Below are 18,250 nucleotides of genomic sequence, written 5' to 3' on the forward strand. Positions count from 1 at the left end.
CTTCAACAGATACCCTTCCTGATAACCTTGTGCTATCTAACATGTGTGTTGAACACCCTACTGAGTCGCTAAGACTGGGAAATCACACTCTTTTCTTTTTTCCCCAGGTCTTGCATTAATTTACTGTCTCTGTGACTGTAAATTCAGGCGGAACATGTCAGGCTTATGTCACATCGTAAAATGTGTTGATGTGTTATTATCTACTTCATTATTTATGAGTACAGAACAGTTTCTATGTACTGCACTCCTTTTCTCCCAGCCTGACTTGTGCATTATTTTTTTTTTTCTGCACCTGCTCATTGAATTACCTATCCAGACTTCTCGAGCTGTCCCATCTAATAATCACGTTGTCGTAGACGCCTCTGCGGTTTGTGTGTTCTGTTAAGAGGAAGCAGTGAGAATTCGGTATCAGAAATATATAAATAAATCCAAATGTGATACTTCTGGTGTGTGTGTGTGTGTGTGTGTGTGTGTGTGTGTGTGTGTGTGTGTGGGTGTCGGTCGGTCCAATTATTCGAAAAGAAGAAAGCGACAAAGACAAAAAAGAAAGTGAGAGGAAAGTGATCGAGGAAGTGCAGTGATGAAGAGAGTTGGCAGATGGCAGCTTTCGGATCGCTACATTGAAGGTGCAGATGTGGTGGGTTTTCTCTTTTTTTAATCTCAATCACATGTCAAAGCACATCTGGCGAGGTACAGCTTTGCTGTAGCGGTAATGAAATGACCTTCTAGTTCCAATTCTGTGATTCACGAGCAGTATTTTTATAGCCACAGTCACAAGCCATGTCTAAGGAATCTTTGCTCTCTGACTGTAAAACGTGATATTTCTTGTATAATGAAAGACATTTTTAATGCTTACATTTTGATTAGATATTAATTCAAAGTAAGTTCTTTTGACAACAACACAGAGTTAACAGACATGCTAGCAGCTCTGTGAGGCTGTACTGAGCTAAATGCTAAAATCATAACATGCTCACAATGACGATACATCAACATTTTATAGAGCATTTTATAAGCATGCTAACATTTGCTAATTGCCGCCAAACACAAAGTACAGTAGCGACTCATGTGGATGTCATTAGTTTTGCATGGATTTTTTCATAATACAAAGTATTGAAAAATTATTTTGACCGATCGTTTGAGAGAAGTCATTACAATTAACTATAAGTGGTTCATAAATGTCTGTATCTCATTAGACTCTATGCAATAGGTGTTCTAAACGTAAACACTCAAAACCCCATTTTTAACCACATGGTGGCACGTGTGGAAAAGTCAGGGGATCACCAAAGTCAGGGTTCATCGGCTGGAGACCATGAATGTCCGTACACAACAATTAATCCAGTAGTTGGCGCCATATTTCAGTCGGGACCAAAGGGCTTGACAGACAGACCAACATTGCCATCTCTGGAGCCACACGTTTAGCGTGACTAAAAATAGTAGTATGACGACCACTAATGGTGTTCTTTGTCTTCGGACTGTCATTGTTCTCATTTCAACAATTTATGCACTCTCAGGCAAGCTTTCATTGGGTACTTTGGAAAAGATTATGCGATCTGAACATTTAGCAGCTGGACTGTAATGATCAGCAAACGTCAATGTTGTCAATCAGAATAACCACCTGGGGAAACTGCCGATCAGCCAATTGGTATGATGGTCATGTTGCACGCTGTAGACAATGTGCGGGTGCTTGTGAGATATTTTTTTTTGGCTTTTGGGAATAACATTATTTGGCTTGGGTAAGGCTGATGACATACTGTAACAGGAAGGAGACGAGGCAATTAGGGCCCCCTCGTCTCCTGTCTTGTATCTTGTCAGGAAATGATTTACAAACAGGGAAAATAGGTTCTTTGGAAACTCTTTGCATATTCCCTCTCCCATTTCCGATCTCTCTCTCTCTCTCTCTCTCTCTCTCTCTCTCTTATTCAATATGCTTTATTGGTATGAATGTTACAAGACATTGCCAAAGTGTCAAATAATAATGAGATTACAAAGAACAAGAACATGGTAGAATCCATAAAATCGCTCGCTCACACACACACACACACACACATAGGCACTTCTGCTCTCAGTGTGTTATCCCCAAGGCAGATTGTCATACTTGATATGTAGAAACTTTGCCTTCCACCCTATCATGCATGCAATGCTCATGCACACACAAGTAAAAGCACTCAGAAGATGTCACACTGTGTATAAACATTCATTATTCATTGTAGAAAAACATGAACACAACACACACACACATTCATACACACACACACTTGCACAGTTAGGGTAATTAGTGGAAAGATGGAAAGAAGAAGGGAACTGTCTCTCCACATGGACAGGAAGATGCTTTTAACACACATATCACACTGTCTCAACTAATATGTCCCCTTTAACCACACAAACACACACACACACACAAGCACAGTGTGTTAGCCTTCGGGGGAATTACCGGTTTGATTTCAGCCTGGTGGAGATGTAGGAGAATGATAGTGGCAGGCTAAACCAAGGGGCAATGAATCAGTGCCTTATCAAACCTCTGGCCCTAGGTATGAACTGTCAACACAGATACAGCACACACACACACACACACACACACACACACACACACACACACACACACACACACACACACACACACACACACACACCATTGGCAAACATCACCCTTCCACAGTTGGAAACAGCAACGTCACATCACGTGTCTCAGGGCTCAGTGGGGCGGTTGTCAGGGCACTCTTCTCTCTACCAGTCCACAGGCTGTCCCTGTGCTCAGTTATTTTCCCAGTGAGGGGAAGGGGGAGTGAGCAAAGGCTGGCATGTATAATTCAGCAGCTTCACGACAAGCCCTGTCACCGTGTAGATTTATAGTATTGGCGAGAGAGGAATGAGGAGATGGTTGGGATTTAACTACCTCAGGATCCTAATGGGAGATTTAGCATGCACTTTACAAAATCACCTTAATCCAGCGTTGTTCTGTGAAGGGAGGGATGTGAACGGAAAATGAATTGCTTTTTTCTGCACGTCTGAGTTTCTCTTTTGAACCAGACAATTGCTCACTGGTTGTTGCTTTTCATCAGTATATAGCATTGCTTTTGATTTTTTTGTGAATTTTGTCCACATATGGATAGACATGTGCGTGTTTTAAATATAAATGATGGCTTGTATTCGACCTATGATAACAGATAAAGATCCAATTCCCAAGGTTGGGCATTAATGAAGAAATGAAATCCGATAGGGGCATGTCACCTTCAGGAGAAGGCAGACTTTTATGACTGATGTTTTACAGGATGCATTAGTGCACATAAAAAGTTTATTAGTCAGGCAGCACTGGGGAGCTGTCAAACTCCTGTCTTCACTGTGTTACAATGCTGAGCTGCATCAAACTATGCTGCTTCTACAGAAAAAAAACAACAACATTTCCCAGACTAATAAAGCCCAAACCAGCTTCAGTTTGTGCAGTGCCGCCTGTAAAGTCTGGTGCTTATACATTTGCATTGAAGCATAAAATTTGCATTTAAAGCTTTTCTGTAGAGTTGATTTTGCGGTGGAGATCATAACTGTTAATCTTTTTGTTTGTCGAAAAGAGGAAGATCTTTGTGCTGCATCCTAAAGGAAGTCCGTTATTCCACTGTGATTTTAACATTCTGCAGAGGAAAAAAGCGGGGGGGGGGGGGGCGTGGCGTGGCGTACAGGACTTTTATCAGCCGAGATGAGAGTTGTGACAGTCTGGAGCCCAGGTTTTCTGGGCTGTCTGTCTGGGTGTCCTTCACACCGAGGGCCTGGATGATGGGGTGTGGATGCAGGGTGGGGAACTTCTCATGTGACAGAAGGCTTTGCCTAATAGCCAGCCTGTTTCTCCAACTCTGTCTGTTTTTTTCTGTCTCATAGACGCACTCTCATTTTCTCTCTCCTCCTCGTCTCTCTGACATCTCTCCATCTCTAATAGAGGAGAGTACAGACAGAGGAGTCGGTTTTCATTGCCTCAAGTGTGGCGTAAACAAGCTTTTAATTTTAAAATCTCTCCAGAGCAATCCAGATTCTGAGACAGCCGGTCTGGGCACCTGGGCAGTTCCCTGATTAAGGTGGCGCCGGCATTCTACTTTTGGAGAAGGGGGTAGTTTGAAAGAGGCAACAGGGGGCAGCTTTGCCAGCCTGCCAAGTGTGTAGGCGCTGCCATGGCCAGTCAGTCTTCATAATGGCTGTCTGGCCGTTGGACAGAGCCAGCTCAGTGGGCACACGACTGACTGTGGGGATCAGAAGAACGCCCCTCAGTAACCCTGGCTCAATGGTGCCTCAGGAGACAACAAAGGGCAGAGGGGGGAAGGCATTATTGTCGTGGTCAAATGAAGGTAGAAACAGGGCATAATGAAGGCCAGAGAATGGACCATGGAAACAAAATTACACCCAAGTTGAAGTCACAAAAGAGGAAATAGGGAAAGAAATCTTAAGTAAAAGGGAGAATGGGGACAGCAGAAGGTGCTCACTATTCTTTAACTATAAGCTGATGCCGTGTGCTTTCCGAAGGACAGATAAAGGTTTATCTCTCCAATGTATTTTCCTCTCCCTTTCTCACTCTTGTGGGCTTGAGATTCAACTTTCAAAGAGGTATTAGATACTAGAGAAATTTCAATTTAAGCCAAAGACATAGTCTGCATTTAAAGTTGGCATGTTTTTTAAAAATATGCAGGAAAAGAAAGTTTTTCTCTGCTTGGCAATTATGAGATATCCCCAGACCTGGGACCGGTATAATGAAGCAATATCAGCCTGGCTGTGTCTGAGATATGGGGGTTCAGTAGGCCTAATATTAGTAGCCGTAGATAACTGATCTGACAAACCAGGTTATCAGCTTTAATCAGAGAAGGTTTTCCGATGCAGCATTTATACATTGAAGATGTGGGAATTAAATCCCTAATCACATGCAAGAGGAACAGATAAAGACTGGAATGTAATAGGAGATAAGATTACTCTGCGTGGGGAAATGGTCATTACAACAACAGCAAGAAAATAAGAGTAAAGAAGAATTTAAAATCAGGAGGAGTACAAATGCACTTGTGTGTTTGAGAAAGAACTGCATTATAAGAAGTTGCTTGTGAGGCTGTAATGCTCTTTACACTCCAGAAAACAAATGTGTTGCTTGGGGGCAACATGCAAAGACATCTTCGCTATTATTAGATTCTTACCAGTAAAATGACAACAATTTAAATTTTGGCCTGAGAGTGGCGCCAAAGGAAAGGCAACGTTGCTACTTATGCAAAGGGTTCATCCCCTGGCGAACATGACAAGTGTTGCGCAAGAGTTTATGTATGGTGGTATTTCACATTATTTTGGGCCTGAAGCTTGTGCAGAAGGAATTATCATTAATGTAAACCACTCATGAGATGTGTTATCTTGTGTAGGTGTGGAAATCACAACTTACTCGTGCTTTAATACTTGCATGGCATGTTGTCCACAATGATAATATAATTATACAATACATATTGCAAGACAATTGGCTACAGTTTATCCCAGTTTATTTAAACGTAGAGGAAAGGTAGTGAGTTGTCATACACTGTATTTACTTTTCATTTGTGTCTTACAGTATTGTACAGGAAGCTGAACTGAACACAGTCTCTCTTCATGTCACTTGTACTTTATGTCAGCGTCCTGTAAGAATATTGACTCATTGATATGTGTGACGTATGTTACCATAGTAGCTGCTCTAACATCAGTGACTGGCATCTGGCCAGATGTGCAGCTTGTGATTCAGTGTTTAATAATGCTTCACTGATTTGTATCAATATATATATATTTTGCTTAGGGACACTGGAAAGGGTTGGCAGCCACTCAAGAAATAAGATTTGTATTTCTCTTTTTGCAAAAATGTTCCGGTTTTTTGTTTAGGTCCATTCCAGTTATTAAACCATCAGTTAAGCTTTTAGCAGTGTTGTAGAACCGTTCTCTCCCTTTGGCAACCAGTATTTTGTCCGAGCTTTTAAAGCACTGCATCCTATTACATCTGTGTTCTTCAAACTGTGCTCAGTTTGACATCAGAGGGTAACATTCACTTTGTATCGCTAGAGAAGGCAATGGTTGTAGACCACAGTGAGCCATTTATCCCGAAACCTCTTGGGTTTCTTTAAGGGAATGACTTTGACTGTGTTTTAAAGATGAATTGCTGCACATTTGTGAGCATGTCGAATGAATAATACCTGGAAATGACACAGTATATCCTCGTGAAAATTAAACCTCTTGTTAGCAGACCACATCCAACATGGCTGTCCTTTCTCCCATCTCTCTTTGTTATACAGTGGGGAAGCATTAAGGTGATTCTATTATCTCCTCCTTGCTCTCCTCTAAGGGATCTTCTTAACGTCATTCAATGCCATTTAATTTGCAACCAAGAGTATAATGGCTCTGGAAATGGAAGGCACAGTCCTGTGCCTACACAAGGGTGTGCTATTTAGGATAATTGTTGATTGTCACAATGCATCTCAGTGAGAGGGGGAGGTTTAAATGAAGTATGGTCCACACGCAGTCATAAAGCGAGTGACGATGCATACCGTCATGTCCAGGTCAATTTTAATTCCACATTCATTCTAATGAGCATTTCCATTTTTGTGGGCTACATGAATGGGATTGCTGTAGTTCTCCTCAATTAATTCCTCAATCGCCCCCTTTGGTCACACAAATTGCTAAGTCTCTAAATGAGCCGATGTACGATTGAGTCTTTACAGTGGTTTAATGCTCTTACTTGAATGGCTCTGCATTAATTCCTCTGTATGATTAACGGCAGGTACCAGCGTCGGAGTGAGCAGGAAATTAGTTCATGGAGGGATACGGTATTCATCCAGCTCCTCAAACCTGCTGCAGCGCAGATGAACCTGTGTGATTATTCTGATTGGCTGAACATCAGCACAGTATTTTATTCTGCTCCACCGACCTTTCCGCCTCACTGTTCGCAGACTGTGCGCAGGAGAAAGCCTTCTTGGCGTAATAGACGCCTGCACGCGAGCCTCGGTCGGAGTGGTGTGCGCCGCACTTTCCGATGCGCATTTCAAAATAATGGCATGTGTGAACACGAGTTCGAATGGGGTCTACTTGAGGCGATGCATCTGGTGGACGATAAAATGGATTTATCGTTGCTTTTTCCCATTTTGCTCTGATGAATAAGCCGCTTTGCACTCGTATTAAACCTCCCCTAGCTCTCTGTCCCCTGTACCATGATGCATTGTCTGTTGCTGTGCCTTGTCTCTTCACTTCCTTCGTGAACTGATTACGTCTTTGGAACAGCATGGAAACACCACAGGGTGTTGCATTGTTTTTCAGTGTGAAGACAATTCCACTGAACAGTATGAATAGACCAGTGACTCTGAAAGAGGCAGACTGTCACTGTTTGTCGCGATTCTTCAGTCGGCTCAGAACGTGCATCATATGATGGTAGGCTCTCTCTTTTGGTCAGTCTCTTTCACTCTCTTCCGCACAGCTTCAGGCATTCAGATGTACTCAATAATTCAGTTCATGTAAATGCAGGTGTGTATTCTACATTTGTGCATATTTGAACATTCCCAACACAAATTGAAATGAACTAAACAAAAAGACCTGCTTCATAACTGACAAGATGAAACATAACACTTTCCCCGGCTTGGTCAGGTTGTCACTTCAGATATTAAATTGGAGCAGTATTTATTTTTCAGTGTGTGCAGTTTGCTGTGGTCAGTGTGGATATAGATGGTGATATTTCCTGGGAAAAGAAACTCCTCGGCCCAATAAATCACCATGTATACAAAGCCAATACTGCTGCGACTGTGGCTCAACAGGGGTTGCTGCACAGATGCGGGCTATAAAGAAATTTTACGGATTTATCATTATAATGCTCCGGGGGCTTTGACACCCGTGTAGATTCTAGTCCCACCTCATGGAGGAAGAACAGTGGTGTGGTTGTTTTCTTTGTCTCAAGGCAAATTGCTAACATTATGAATCCCTATACTGTTTGTGTGTGTGTGTGTGTGTGTGTGTGTGTGTGTGTGTGTGTGTGTGTGTGTGTGTGTGTGTGTGTGTGTGTGTGTGTGTGTGTGTGTGTGTGTGTGTGTGTGTGTGTGCGTGCGTGTGTGTGTGTATCTGGCTTGCACAGTATGTGGGTGTGCGTTTTACTGCATCTGAGAACATTAGACACGGCCATAATTTTTGCTTAGGGAGGAAAGTTCCCGGACAGCCTTCTGGTTGATAAATCTGAACAAACCAAAACTGTTCTTGTGTTAAGTTTTTTTTTTTTATGACAAACAAAAAATTAAATTACAAAAACAGTCCCTCCATGTTTTTTGGGTAGTGTCCTCCATCAAGCCTGCGACAGCATTTCACCTATTTGTGACCCTGACTGTCACATAATTCCTTTGAAAGGCAGATTTACGCCTCTCATTATGTTCCTGTGCATCAGTTAATCATCCTGTGTGTCAGTGAGTCATAAAATCCAAGCTGTGAGCCATCCTTTCTGCCATCCACCTCCAGCACCTGCAGAGCTGGTACCACCTGTGCCCGCATAGCAGCACCTCGCCACGGAATCTCAATAGAGTCCTCACTCCCCAATAACTGCTGTCACACTCACTGTCTGCCATACAGAAACTCTTGTTACCAGAGCAAGATGGTGTATTATACCGAGGTTTTAGAATAAACCAGCACTGCGCCAATGATGAATTATTAAAGACAAAGAAATGGAAAAGCAAGTCCTCACTAACAATTTACACAATAAACAAGCATATTATAGAAGTGACTTGAAAGATTCTGCTCACCTCTCTAACCTGATTTCTTCAGGCGTGTTGTCGTAAAGTATCAAAGCCTTGATCGCAGATCGTGGTTACTTATAGTCTGCCGTCTGCTTTGTAAAAATCAGACAGTGCTCATCTAAAGATCACAGTGTGTGCAGCTCATATGTGGTCCAAAGGTCTGTGACCCAGTCATGCTTTGAAAGTAATCACTGACATTTTAAAATAGTCAATTTTAAAAATAGCGGTTACAGTAAGCGACAGAAGATTCGGGGCAACCTGCTTTTCTTTGTTTATTTCTTTTTAGCAGTGAAAAACCTGAGCAGCTGCATTTTGAATGGGCTGCAGTGATGCTTGAGAATAAAGAGCTACAAGCAGTCTAAACAGGACAAGATGCCGGCGTGAACGGCACTTGCAATGTGTTGTTAGCCAAGGACGCTTTTTTTGTAATAGTACAAAGCTTCGATAAACATGAGTTATGAGGTAAGGAGCCAGGGTCAGTGCTGTTCAGAAAAGCCACACTGTCAACAGCTACAATTAGAATGTCCTGAAGTATTGTCCTTTAGCTGTAAACCATTTTGAAATACATTTTTAGTGTAAATGAAAATGATAGAAGGCATCATATTCAGGTTATCTATACAGTGTATATGTCCATGCATATAACAGTGAAAACTGTGGACTGGAGCACAAACCTCCAGCCTACCGCAGGAGGCATCTTTGTGCTTCAAAGCCGAGAGTCTCCAACACTTGAAGTCCTGTCTTTAAGACGAGATTAAAACCAGTGTTAAGCTCTTCAGGAGACACAGACCTGGTAAATGTTGAGCCTGGAGGAATTACAACCAATGTAGAGCGGTCACACACATCTAAAAACCATTGCTGGCAGGTGCCACAAGAAGACAGCAAGGAAAATATAACTAAAGGTACGCACACTGTAACTCCCAATTTATTTGCACATCCACGTGTGACTAGCTAACTCTGTGACTAACTCTTTCTCAGACTTAGTGATTGGTCATAGCACCTGGAGGAATTACAATGCCAATTTTTTTTGTATCAGTTGCTAAATTAGCCTAATTTTGTATCATTTGAGGCAGAGTTTCAGCACCACACATACTTATTAACCCCAATTGAAATGTCTAAAATAGGCTATTTGTTTTTATAAAAGTGATTAACTGTAAAAGGCTTCTCTTACTTTTTTTCTATAGAGGATTCAATTATCAGCAATGAACAAAAGCTCTTTTGTTTGGCTTTTTGTGCAAATATATTCACAAAGGAAATTGGTTTGTAATTTTTTTATACAGCGTAATTTACAGAGTTGCAGTAGCAGGTGACAGCCCTACATTGTCTCCTTTGTGAAGTAGCTACATCTAATTTCAGGAGTTGAAAGTTCTTAAACTTGGAGCCGCATATGAACAAGACTGTTGATGACTGTGTCCCTGGCAGCGCTCTCCTTGTGCTCTTTGTATCAGAGCACCTTATAAGATCATGGCCCGACCAATCTGTGACAATGGAGCTTTAATAGAAAGTCCTGAAAAATGTATTAGTCATGACTCCCGCTCATCAGCTCTGTCCTTTTTTTTGTCTCAGCCACAAGCTGTCATTTCCTGTCAACATTCTCGCTCCCCTCCCTTTGTTCTCTGATCTGTACCTTCCTGGATGCTCTGATAAACTTCCTTTTCCTTCCTGAAGTCTAACTCCGCCTCTTCATGTTACTGCCTTGCCCTCCTCGGTTTTCCCGTCGCATGTCCTCTCATTAGGATACATCCGTATCTCAAATCCTAGCTGGAAGGATCATTGCAGTGCAAAGTGTTGGGAAGATCACAGGGCTGCTCCTAATGAAAGGTGTGTGCATGGGCTATTTCTAAATTACACTCCCCTCGACAGAGCTGTCAGATGAAAGAGCATAAATCCATAGAGAGAGGAGGGGAAGTTGGCAGACAAGATGGCAGATGTAAACCTTTCCAGGACAATGGCCAGTTAGATCCAGCAGAGCATTAGCGCATCAAAGGTAAAGTACTCATAATAGCAGTCTGTTTTTTCTTCTTTTTTTTTTACATTAGATTGCCAACCATAGCTGGGTTTTTTATCTTTACTTTCCCTTCCTCTCGTCATCAATGCTCTACGACCCTTTTACTTTCTCTTTTACTCCTTCATTTGATCTATTTTTCCATATCGCAGTCATCTCGTGCCGTAAAGCTGTTTATAGTGTTAAATCATCCTGCAGAAGTGACAGGATTTACTTCATTAAGTAGTGGCAGAGTGCACTGCTTCACTGAAGAGTAAGGGGAAGAGTCCTTGTGGGCTCTATCAGTATCATTAAGTATCCTCTCTCATTAGACCAAACCTCATAGGTCTCCAGGGCCTGAGGAATGTGCCCTGCCGTCTTACGTGACAAAGTATGCTTTGATGGCATCGCCTCTGTTTGGAAATGGAAATGGCAATAGTTACTTTCACCCGAGGATGATTGCCACCAGCGCTATGTACACAGCCTCATTCTCACTCAACATCTTTGCTTAATCAAGAAGAACCTCACTCTCTTCGCAGAAACCCCCAGTTTGCTCTTCAGCTCTTCCCTTTTCCCCTCTCTCCATTTTTTTGTATACACACACCTCAAACCCATTCAGCATATCCAAGCTCCTGCAGTATGATTATTCATATGGCAATGAGGCCGGATTTATTTGGCAAGGCTGCCACGGCATGATGGGAGTGTTTTCCGGATGATGACTTAGGAGTCCTGCAGCTTCTCTGCCAAGAGCAGGGAATTGAAACTTAATCAGGGGCAGAGACCCCTCCCTCCTCCTATCTCCCAGAGAGCCGCACGGGTCGAGGCCAAAACAGGAATAGAGTGAGGGAGACAAAAGTCAAAGTCTAGGCAGCATCCTGCACGCTCCCGCCCTCTGTTTTCCTCATAGGGAGCCAGAGGTTTTCTCCCATGAGTGATGGGCTCATTTTAGGGCTATTGGAGAAACTTTTTTCTGTTTCACTCTGAAAGGGGACATTAGTAAGATTAGCTTTGTTCTAGTCTCTCAGTCCTATCTTAAAATCTTATCTCTCTCACACACACACACACACACACACACACACACACACACAGTCTTCCAAATGTACGCACGACAAGGCTGTTGTCCATCCATCAACCAGAAGGCGCAGCCAGGGTGTGCTACAGCATCTGAGCCCCTCAGCTCAGCCCTGTCCGCAAGACATGGTCACACCAAGGGGAGGAGGCAATGATCGACCCTAATCAATAATACATCGACTGCATTAAAGCGTATGAATAAGTCATGGGCGGAAAGAACCCAGTCGTCAGGGCGCACCCACACACACACACACACACACACACACACACTGCAAAGTGATCTTATACTTAGGCCAGGGAAGATGAACAGACAGAGAACAAAGCAAGGGCTTTAAGTTGTAGGGAATTTATCACCCACCCACTGACATTTTGTTGCATGTTGAAGCTCTTTCACCCCAACAACCCCAATCTCTCTCTCTCTCTCTCTCTCTCTCTCTCTCTCTCTCTCTCTCTCTCTCTCTCTCGTAATGGCCTTTTTTCCTGTGGGTGGAATAAATAAGTTATTATATCCATGTGTCCTAAGGCTTAGCCAGGACCGTTTGAATATAAATAGTTCATTTGCCTCCATAGTGGAGGCCTCGCTTTGTGACATAAATATATTTGTAATTACTTTTTTTTTTTTTTTTTTTTTTTTTTTTTTTTTAAAAAGAGCGGGGGGTGACTGTTTTGGTTGACTGGAGATGCAAGATGAAATTGCCTTACACAAATAAGTCTGCCAACGTTTTGCCCCAAACACCATGTCAGACAGCAGGGAGCTGTGAGAGAGCTTAACTCAATGCAGACTTGTATGTGTTGTGCTAACAATAACGTGTGACCAGCCTGTAGACAATCTGAATGCTGAGTAAAAAAATTGTGTGTTACAGAAAGTACAAGTGGTAACTGTGCCACGGTTTTGAATGGGAGCAGCACTTTTGAATTATTAATGTCTCAGATGTATAGAGATGGTATAACTATACAGCAGTTTATCCTGAATGCGTGTGTATACACATCATTATTTCTTTTGGCAGTCGGTTGATAAGTTGGCGCTTGATGTCAAAGTGTGTTTGTATGTGTGCGTTTGCCGCTTTGTTAAAACCTAAAAGTGTTGTCTATAGCTTCACCACAAGGCATTTTAGAGTCTATCTAGTCTATCTATCAAGTTTTGAAAGGCCAACAGTTCATCAAAATGTTTTACGCCTGCTTATAGCTGCACAGGCCTGCGCTTGCATGCATTTATGTGTGAAATTATTAGTGGCTGCTCTTTGATGAGTGTGCCTTGTTGTGAGAGTTTTTGTTGTGATGCTGCGCTCCTCAAGGACGTGCAGGAAGGGAAAGGAAGCAGCTCTTTGTTTTTGCCAACAGAAGTATGTCAGACAGGAATACTCGGGGAGCAGCACATTTTGAAAGATATCGCAGCCTATTAACCCACGTGAAGATTTTTTTTTTCCTCAAATATTGTGCTGCACACAGCATGGGAGAAAAACGGGGGAGAAACGGAACAGTGAAGAAGCAAGTGAGTCGGAGAGGCAGAGATGGACGGATATGTGTTGTTGAGGGAGTGACAGGAGATACAGACGGCAGAATATTACAGGCAATCGAGTTTCTATAGAGTGTGTCAATGAACCACTTCCTTATGTAAAGGATTCTGAACAGAAATGTTTTATATCCTGAACAACACATCGACTGGTTCATTCACATATTGCATTATAGATAGTAAGTTGACAGACAGTCATTTATCTCATTTAATGCCATTTGTTTATTATAAGGTTTGAAAGTCTTTTCCATCCCTAGCTCTGGCCACTGCACATTAAACTAAAACTGATAAACATTTCACACTCAACATGTACTGTACAGCTAACGGTTTTGCATCACGACTTGCTGTCTCGTCTTGCTACTGCTACAGTATGTCTAGGCGTTAATATTGCTTTCTATGTAAATAACCTGTTGCTTTACTGGTCATGAAGTGCAAAGCAGCTGCACTGCGGTTACATGCTGAGTAGCTGCTTAACTGACAGTGAACAAACGGATAACGGTGCGCTTTTTTGTCCTTTTTTTTTTTTTTTTACATCCAAATGCAGTTTAATTTTGTAACAATGCTGTCAGTTCTGACACTGAACTTGAAGTTGTAGCGATTCTAAACCAAGCTGCCGTAGCAGTTCACTTTAACTTCTACTCCAGTTTGTGCCCCTTTTTAAACTGTTCATCCGTATGACATCACAGATTTGAGCGGAATACTATTTGTTGATTCTTGCTGCGATAGATGACAATAAATTCTCAAATATATAAATGCAAACAAGCTGTCCAAGGTCATGGGAAGTGATTGTTTTAAAAGAAACATTTGAGTGGTGAAATTAGATGACATCGCTCTAAAGGGAATTGAATTTCATTGACTTAAACAGCATCCCCATACGGTAAGTGTGTGTTTAGAAAAAAACATGCTGACACAGTGTTTTGAAAATGGATGTACCATGGATGCATGGGGAAAAAAATCATAATAAGATGGATGGAGGGAGGGTGGAATGAGAGAAGTTACATCTCGGGGAGGAGCAGAGCTCCATCACCCTTACGACATTGTCCAATTAGAGCATATGATTAGTGTAGACTGTCTCCAGTGAAATTGAATCTATCAGCCAGACTCGGATCGCTACAGGTCCCTGCAATTTAGCTATCACTTTGTCTCTGTCACCGCAGAGCTGCTAATATAAAACCGACATAATGGATGATTTCTACTTAAGGCGTAGCTTGATTGAAGCTGATTACATTTCACAAAGGTTTATTATATTTCCATAATATGTGTGTATGGTGAGAGGGTGTGTGTATGTGAAAGAGAGAAGAGTTGGAGGACTTTCAGACTTTCCCACTGGACAAAAAAACCCCACTAACATCTGGACAAATGACTCGACAGTAGTCTGTATGAGCAGGTTTTTATCTTCTGCAGCTCTGAGTGGCAGTGATGGAAACGTGACACCCAGGTGGACATGCTAATCTTCTCCCCTGACACGCATTACAAATATTATAATTTATTAACATACTAAACATGCAGTTAATATACTCTCCTCAAAGCCATCAGACTCCAGTCAAGCAACAGTGATCATTGACCTCTCTGGTCTTTGTAAAACACACTTACAGAAACAAAGTGAAACTCATCAAAACCTTCTTTGGTAGTCTTTCCACAACAATCACCAGCTCTGATTTGAGTTTGAAGGCGAGTCTGAAGTCTTAGTGGGTTTTTTAACAAAACCACATATACACACTTACTTTGGTGGGAAAAGGGTATCATTTGTCTTTGTCCTTTTTTCTTTCCAGGCTACCAGAGCCGAGGGCAGACCCCATGGACCCACGGGACTTTGACGACAATGATTCTGGACCATCCATGGGCCACGCCCCCTGATACCAGCAGACCAGACTCCTACTACATTCACCCGTCCTTCAATGTCTACTTCAGCCAGCCGTCAGCCCGGTTGAGCTGTCAGGCTGGCCCTCTCTTTCTCTGTCAGCCGTCTCCTTTTTTACCCCTTTCCCCTCCCCTCGCGCTGCCTGCTGGCAGTGAGTTGACCTTGAAGAGGGTTGATGTGACAAATATGGATGGCCACGTCTTTTTTGTGTCTAAACTTTTTTTTAAATTCCTCACTAGCTACTAACTTTCTTTGATTGAAGCACACAAGTAACGTGCAATCAATTACCATCAGGCTCAATTTCCACAGCCAGTCGGATCCTTGGCTTACTGGTGAGTCCGGCTGACTCAGAGAGGAGCCTGGGTAGGCAGCCGAGCATCTGTTAAGCCCGACAGATGTCAGAAATTGGAAATTCTGCAGCGCGGTTCTCTTCACACTTCATTTATGCACTATATCATTTTGTTTCTGTCGTTTTGACAAACATTCGAACAATCCTTGGGTATAAAAAGGGAACTCTTGTCAGATGCCACAATGCCTTACGTCATCGAGAGAATATTACAAAGGTGTTTTAGGTGTTATGTTTTTAATGTTGACAAAAAAAGCCCCAAAAAAAAAGTGTCCCTAGCTTTTGTTTTATAATGTTGTACTTTCCATCATCCTGTTGCCTTCACCTTCTGCCCTACCCGCTGATTCTTTATGCTTGTTGATTTGAGCACACTTCCTTGTGTGCTTGTCAGATCTCTTATCAGAAGCGGGGGACATTTCGACGCCTATCGATTGGTGAATGTTGCTGAGTCTTTGTTAGGTGAAAATCGAACTGTAATTTGACTGTGCAAAATAGCACTCCAGCAGTATCAGCTCTCTATGCACTGTAATGTAAAGGCTCATTACTCCTGGCCAATCTGCAGGGTATGACAGATTGCAATCCAGACGAGTGTACGCACTTTCTACCTTGACCCACTCAGCCGTGGCTTTCATTCATGATGTACCGCCGCAAGTCTGTCCGTGTCAGCAGTTTGTTTTTAACGTGATTGATTCTGTTGCCTTTAATTCAAAATTGAAAGTGGTGTCACCCATCATATGTGGGACATGTTTGACAACAACATGACTTCACTGTGCTGTAGCGTTGCACTAAGAAGCACTGAGAGTTGTATACCCACCCAGGGGAAATGTCTGTGTGTCAACAACCTATTGAAATGACTCCAAAGGGCTCAGTCTTTATTCTAGTGTAACAATAGGCATAAGTCTAACTGTCTGATATTTCCTGTTTTTTTGTCTTGAATCTATAAATAAACAGCCAGTTTCTTATATTGGATGTTGAAGAGGACATTCATATTTTCACTTTAGGAACAATTCCTGCATTATTTTTCTCTTGCAAAACACTACAGGCACCTGAATACCATCAGTCATCCAAGACACTAATATCAAAAAACCTCGCAGGCATGCGACGATGGATGGAGACGGGAGGAGAGATGAAGTGCTGTAAAGACGGGATTCGGGAAGGGGAGCACTTCTACTTCTCCTTCATCAAAATGCAAAGCAGGAGCTCATCCAGATAGGACTGGGAATAGTAGGTGTGGAAACAAAGGGGGGTTGATGGAGCGGGAGAGCTCTTTGGGGTCTCTGCTTCTCCACAGAGGCATTTAAATGCAGACTGGTTTTATTCCTACGAAGCCAGAACCCACTTCCATCAACTCGCAGCCTCAATCAGAAAGCCTTTGTCTCTACGCTTTTCTTTCTCACTTTACTTCTCTTGCCTCCTCAGAACAGCACTATGTGGCTCACGCTTTGCTTCACTCCTGCTGTCTACCAGAGCCGCTTCATCAAGCCAAGGATGCTTTTTTTCAGCATGTCTGATCTCTCTACATTGAGATATTGACTCTGAGAAACTCATTTAGCCGGTGGTCATTGCTATCTGGGTGGTAACACATCTGGGTTTGCGTTCTCTGGTGAGTTTCCCTTTACAGAAATAATGGGGCTTAATGATTTACCGCATGAGGCATTGATCCTCAGCATTCACTAAGCTACTGCTGACTGACCAAGCACCAGAGCACTCAAACCCTTTTAGAGATTTTTCTTGTGTGTGTTTTAGTGTTTCTGCGGCTAAATTGATTTAAGGAGGAGAAAAAGCCCCCCCATATCAAAGAGAGGCTGGTTTCGGAGAATAATCATTACGCCGTCATCTGCGTCACCTCAGACGTGGAGTCTGGCATGATCATAGAAATAATAACAAACCTGATGGGGGACAATGTGCCTGTTGTCTGGGGAGGAAATGGAGAGGAGAAGATTGTCTGATCTAATTTAGCCAAGGAGACCACAAAGTTCCCTTTTTTTCCACACCCAATTACACCTGCTCTTCCAGGTTCACTTCACTGAGCGTGTTCACACAGAGGCACAATAAACACGAGCACCAGCTGTAAGACCTACGCTTTCCTGGTGGGCAAAAAAAAAGAAGACTATTTGTATTGACATGAATTAATTGCTTCATGGGTTGTGAGATTGAATTAGCTACGTGACATGCTTGCTAGTGGTCATGCAGCTTTGATTGCCGCCTTTAATAGAGCCTATTTCTCTCTGCCATCATTTGTAAGACAGTTGGTGTCTGTGGTTTCACAGTAATAGAGCAGCTCCACCACCCACCATGACTTCTGTTTATTAGCATGCAAGGGCTGGAAGAGAAATATGAGGTGTCTCATACATACAGACCACACATTGCCCTGAGATGTAAGTGTGTGTGTGTGTGTGTGTGTGTGTGTGTGTGTGTGTGTGTGTGTGTGTGTGTGTGTGTGTGTGTGTGTGTGTGTGTGTGTGCGCGCGCTGCATGTGTGTGCGTTTAAGTACTTGCGAGGATGTGCATTAGCCTGTAAAAAATGACAGTTTATTTGCAGAGGCCCAAACCTCCTGTACCATTCAAGAGAATGTATTGCTTGTCTCACAGTAAATGCACTTTCTTATACATCTTTCCCCTTGGCCTCTTTACTCACACACACAAACAGAAAAGAAAGAGGCATCAGTTAAGAGATGCTAGCCCGGATTTTTACATTTTCCACTGTTTGCTTTGGGTTCAACCACTCACTGAAACA

General features: G+C 42.6%; 1 protein-coding gene across 2 annotated transcripts in view; it reads left to right on the top strand.

The window, feature by feature from the left end:
- The window catches only part of trim44 (tripartite motif containing 44), a 41,372-nt gene extending 24,895 nt beyond the window's left edge, over positions 1-16,477 (top strand). For both annotated transcript variants that reach the window (XM_068723291.1, XM_068723292.1), the window contains one exon: positions 15,079-16,477. In XM_068723291.1, coding sequence (XP_068579392.1) covers positions 15,079-15,163 — 85 coding nt within the window. In that variant the 3' untranslated portion in view covers positions 15,164-16,477. The remainder of the gene's footprint in view (positions 1-15,078) is intronic.
- Positions 16,478-18,250: the final 1,773 nt, after the last annotated feature.

The sequence above is a fragment of the Cebidichthys violaceus genome, unplaced genomic scaffold (genome assembly GCF_023349555.1).
Source record: "Cebidichthys violaceus isolate CVI_PGR_0920_01 unplaced genomic scaffold, fCebVio1.0.p SCAF_3, whole genome shotgun sequence".
NCBI lineage: Eukaryota > Metazoa > Chordata > Actinopteri > Perciformes > Stichaeidae > Cebidichthys > Cebidichthys violaceus.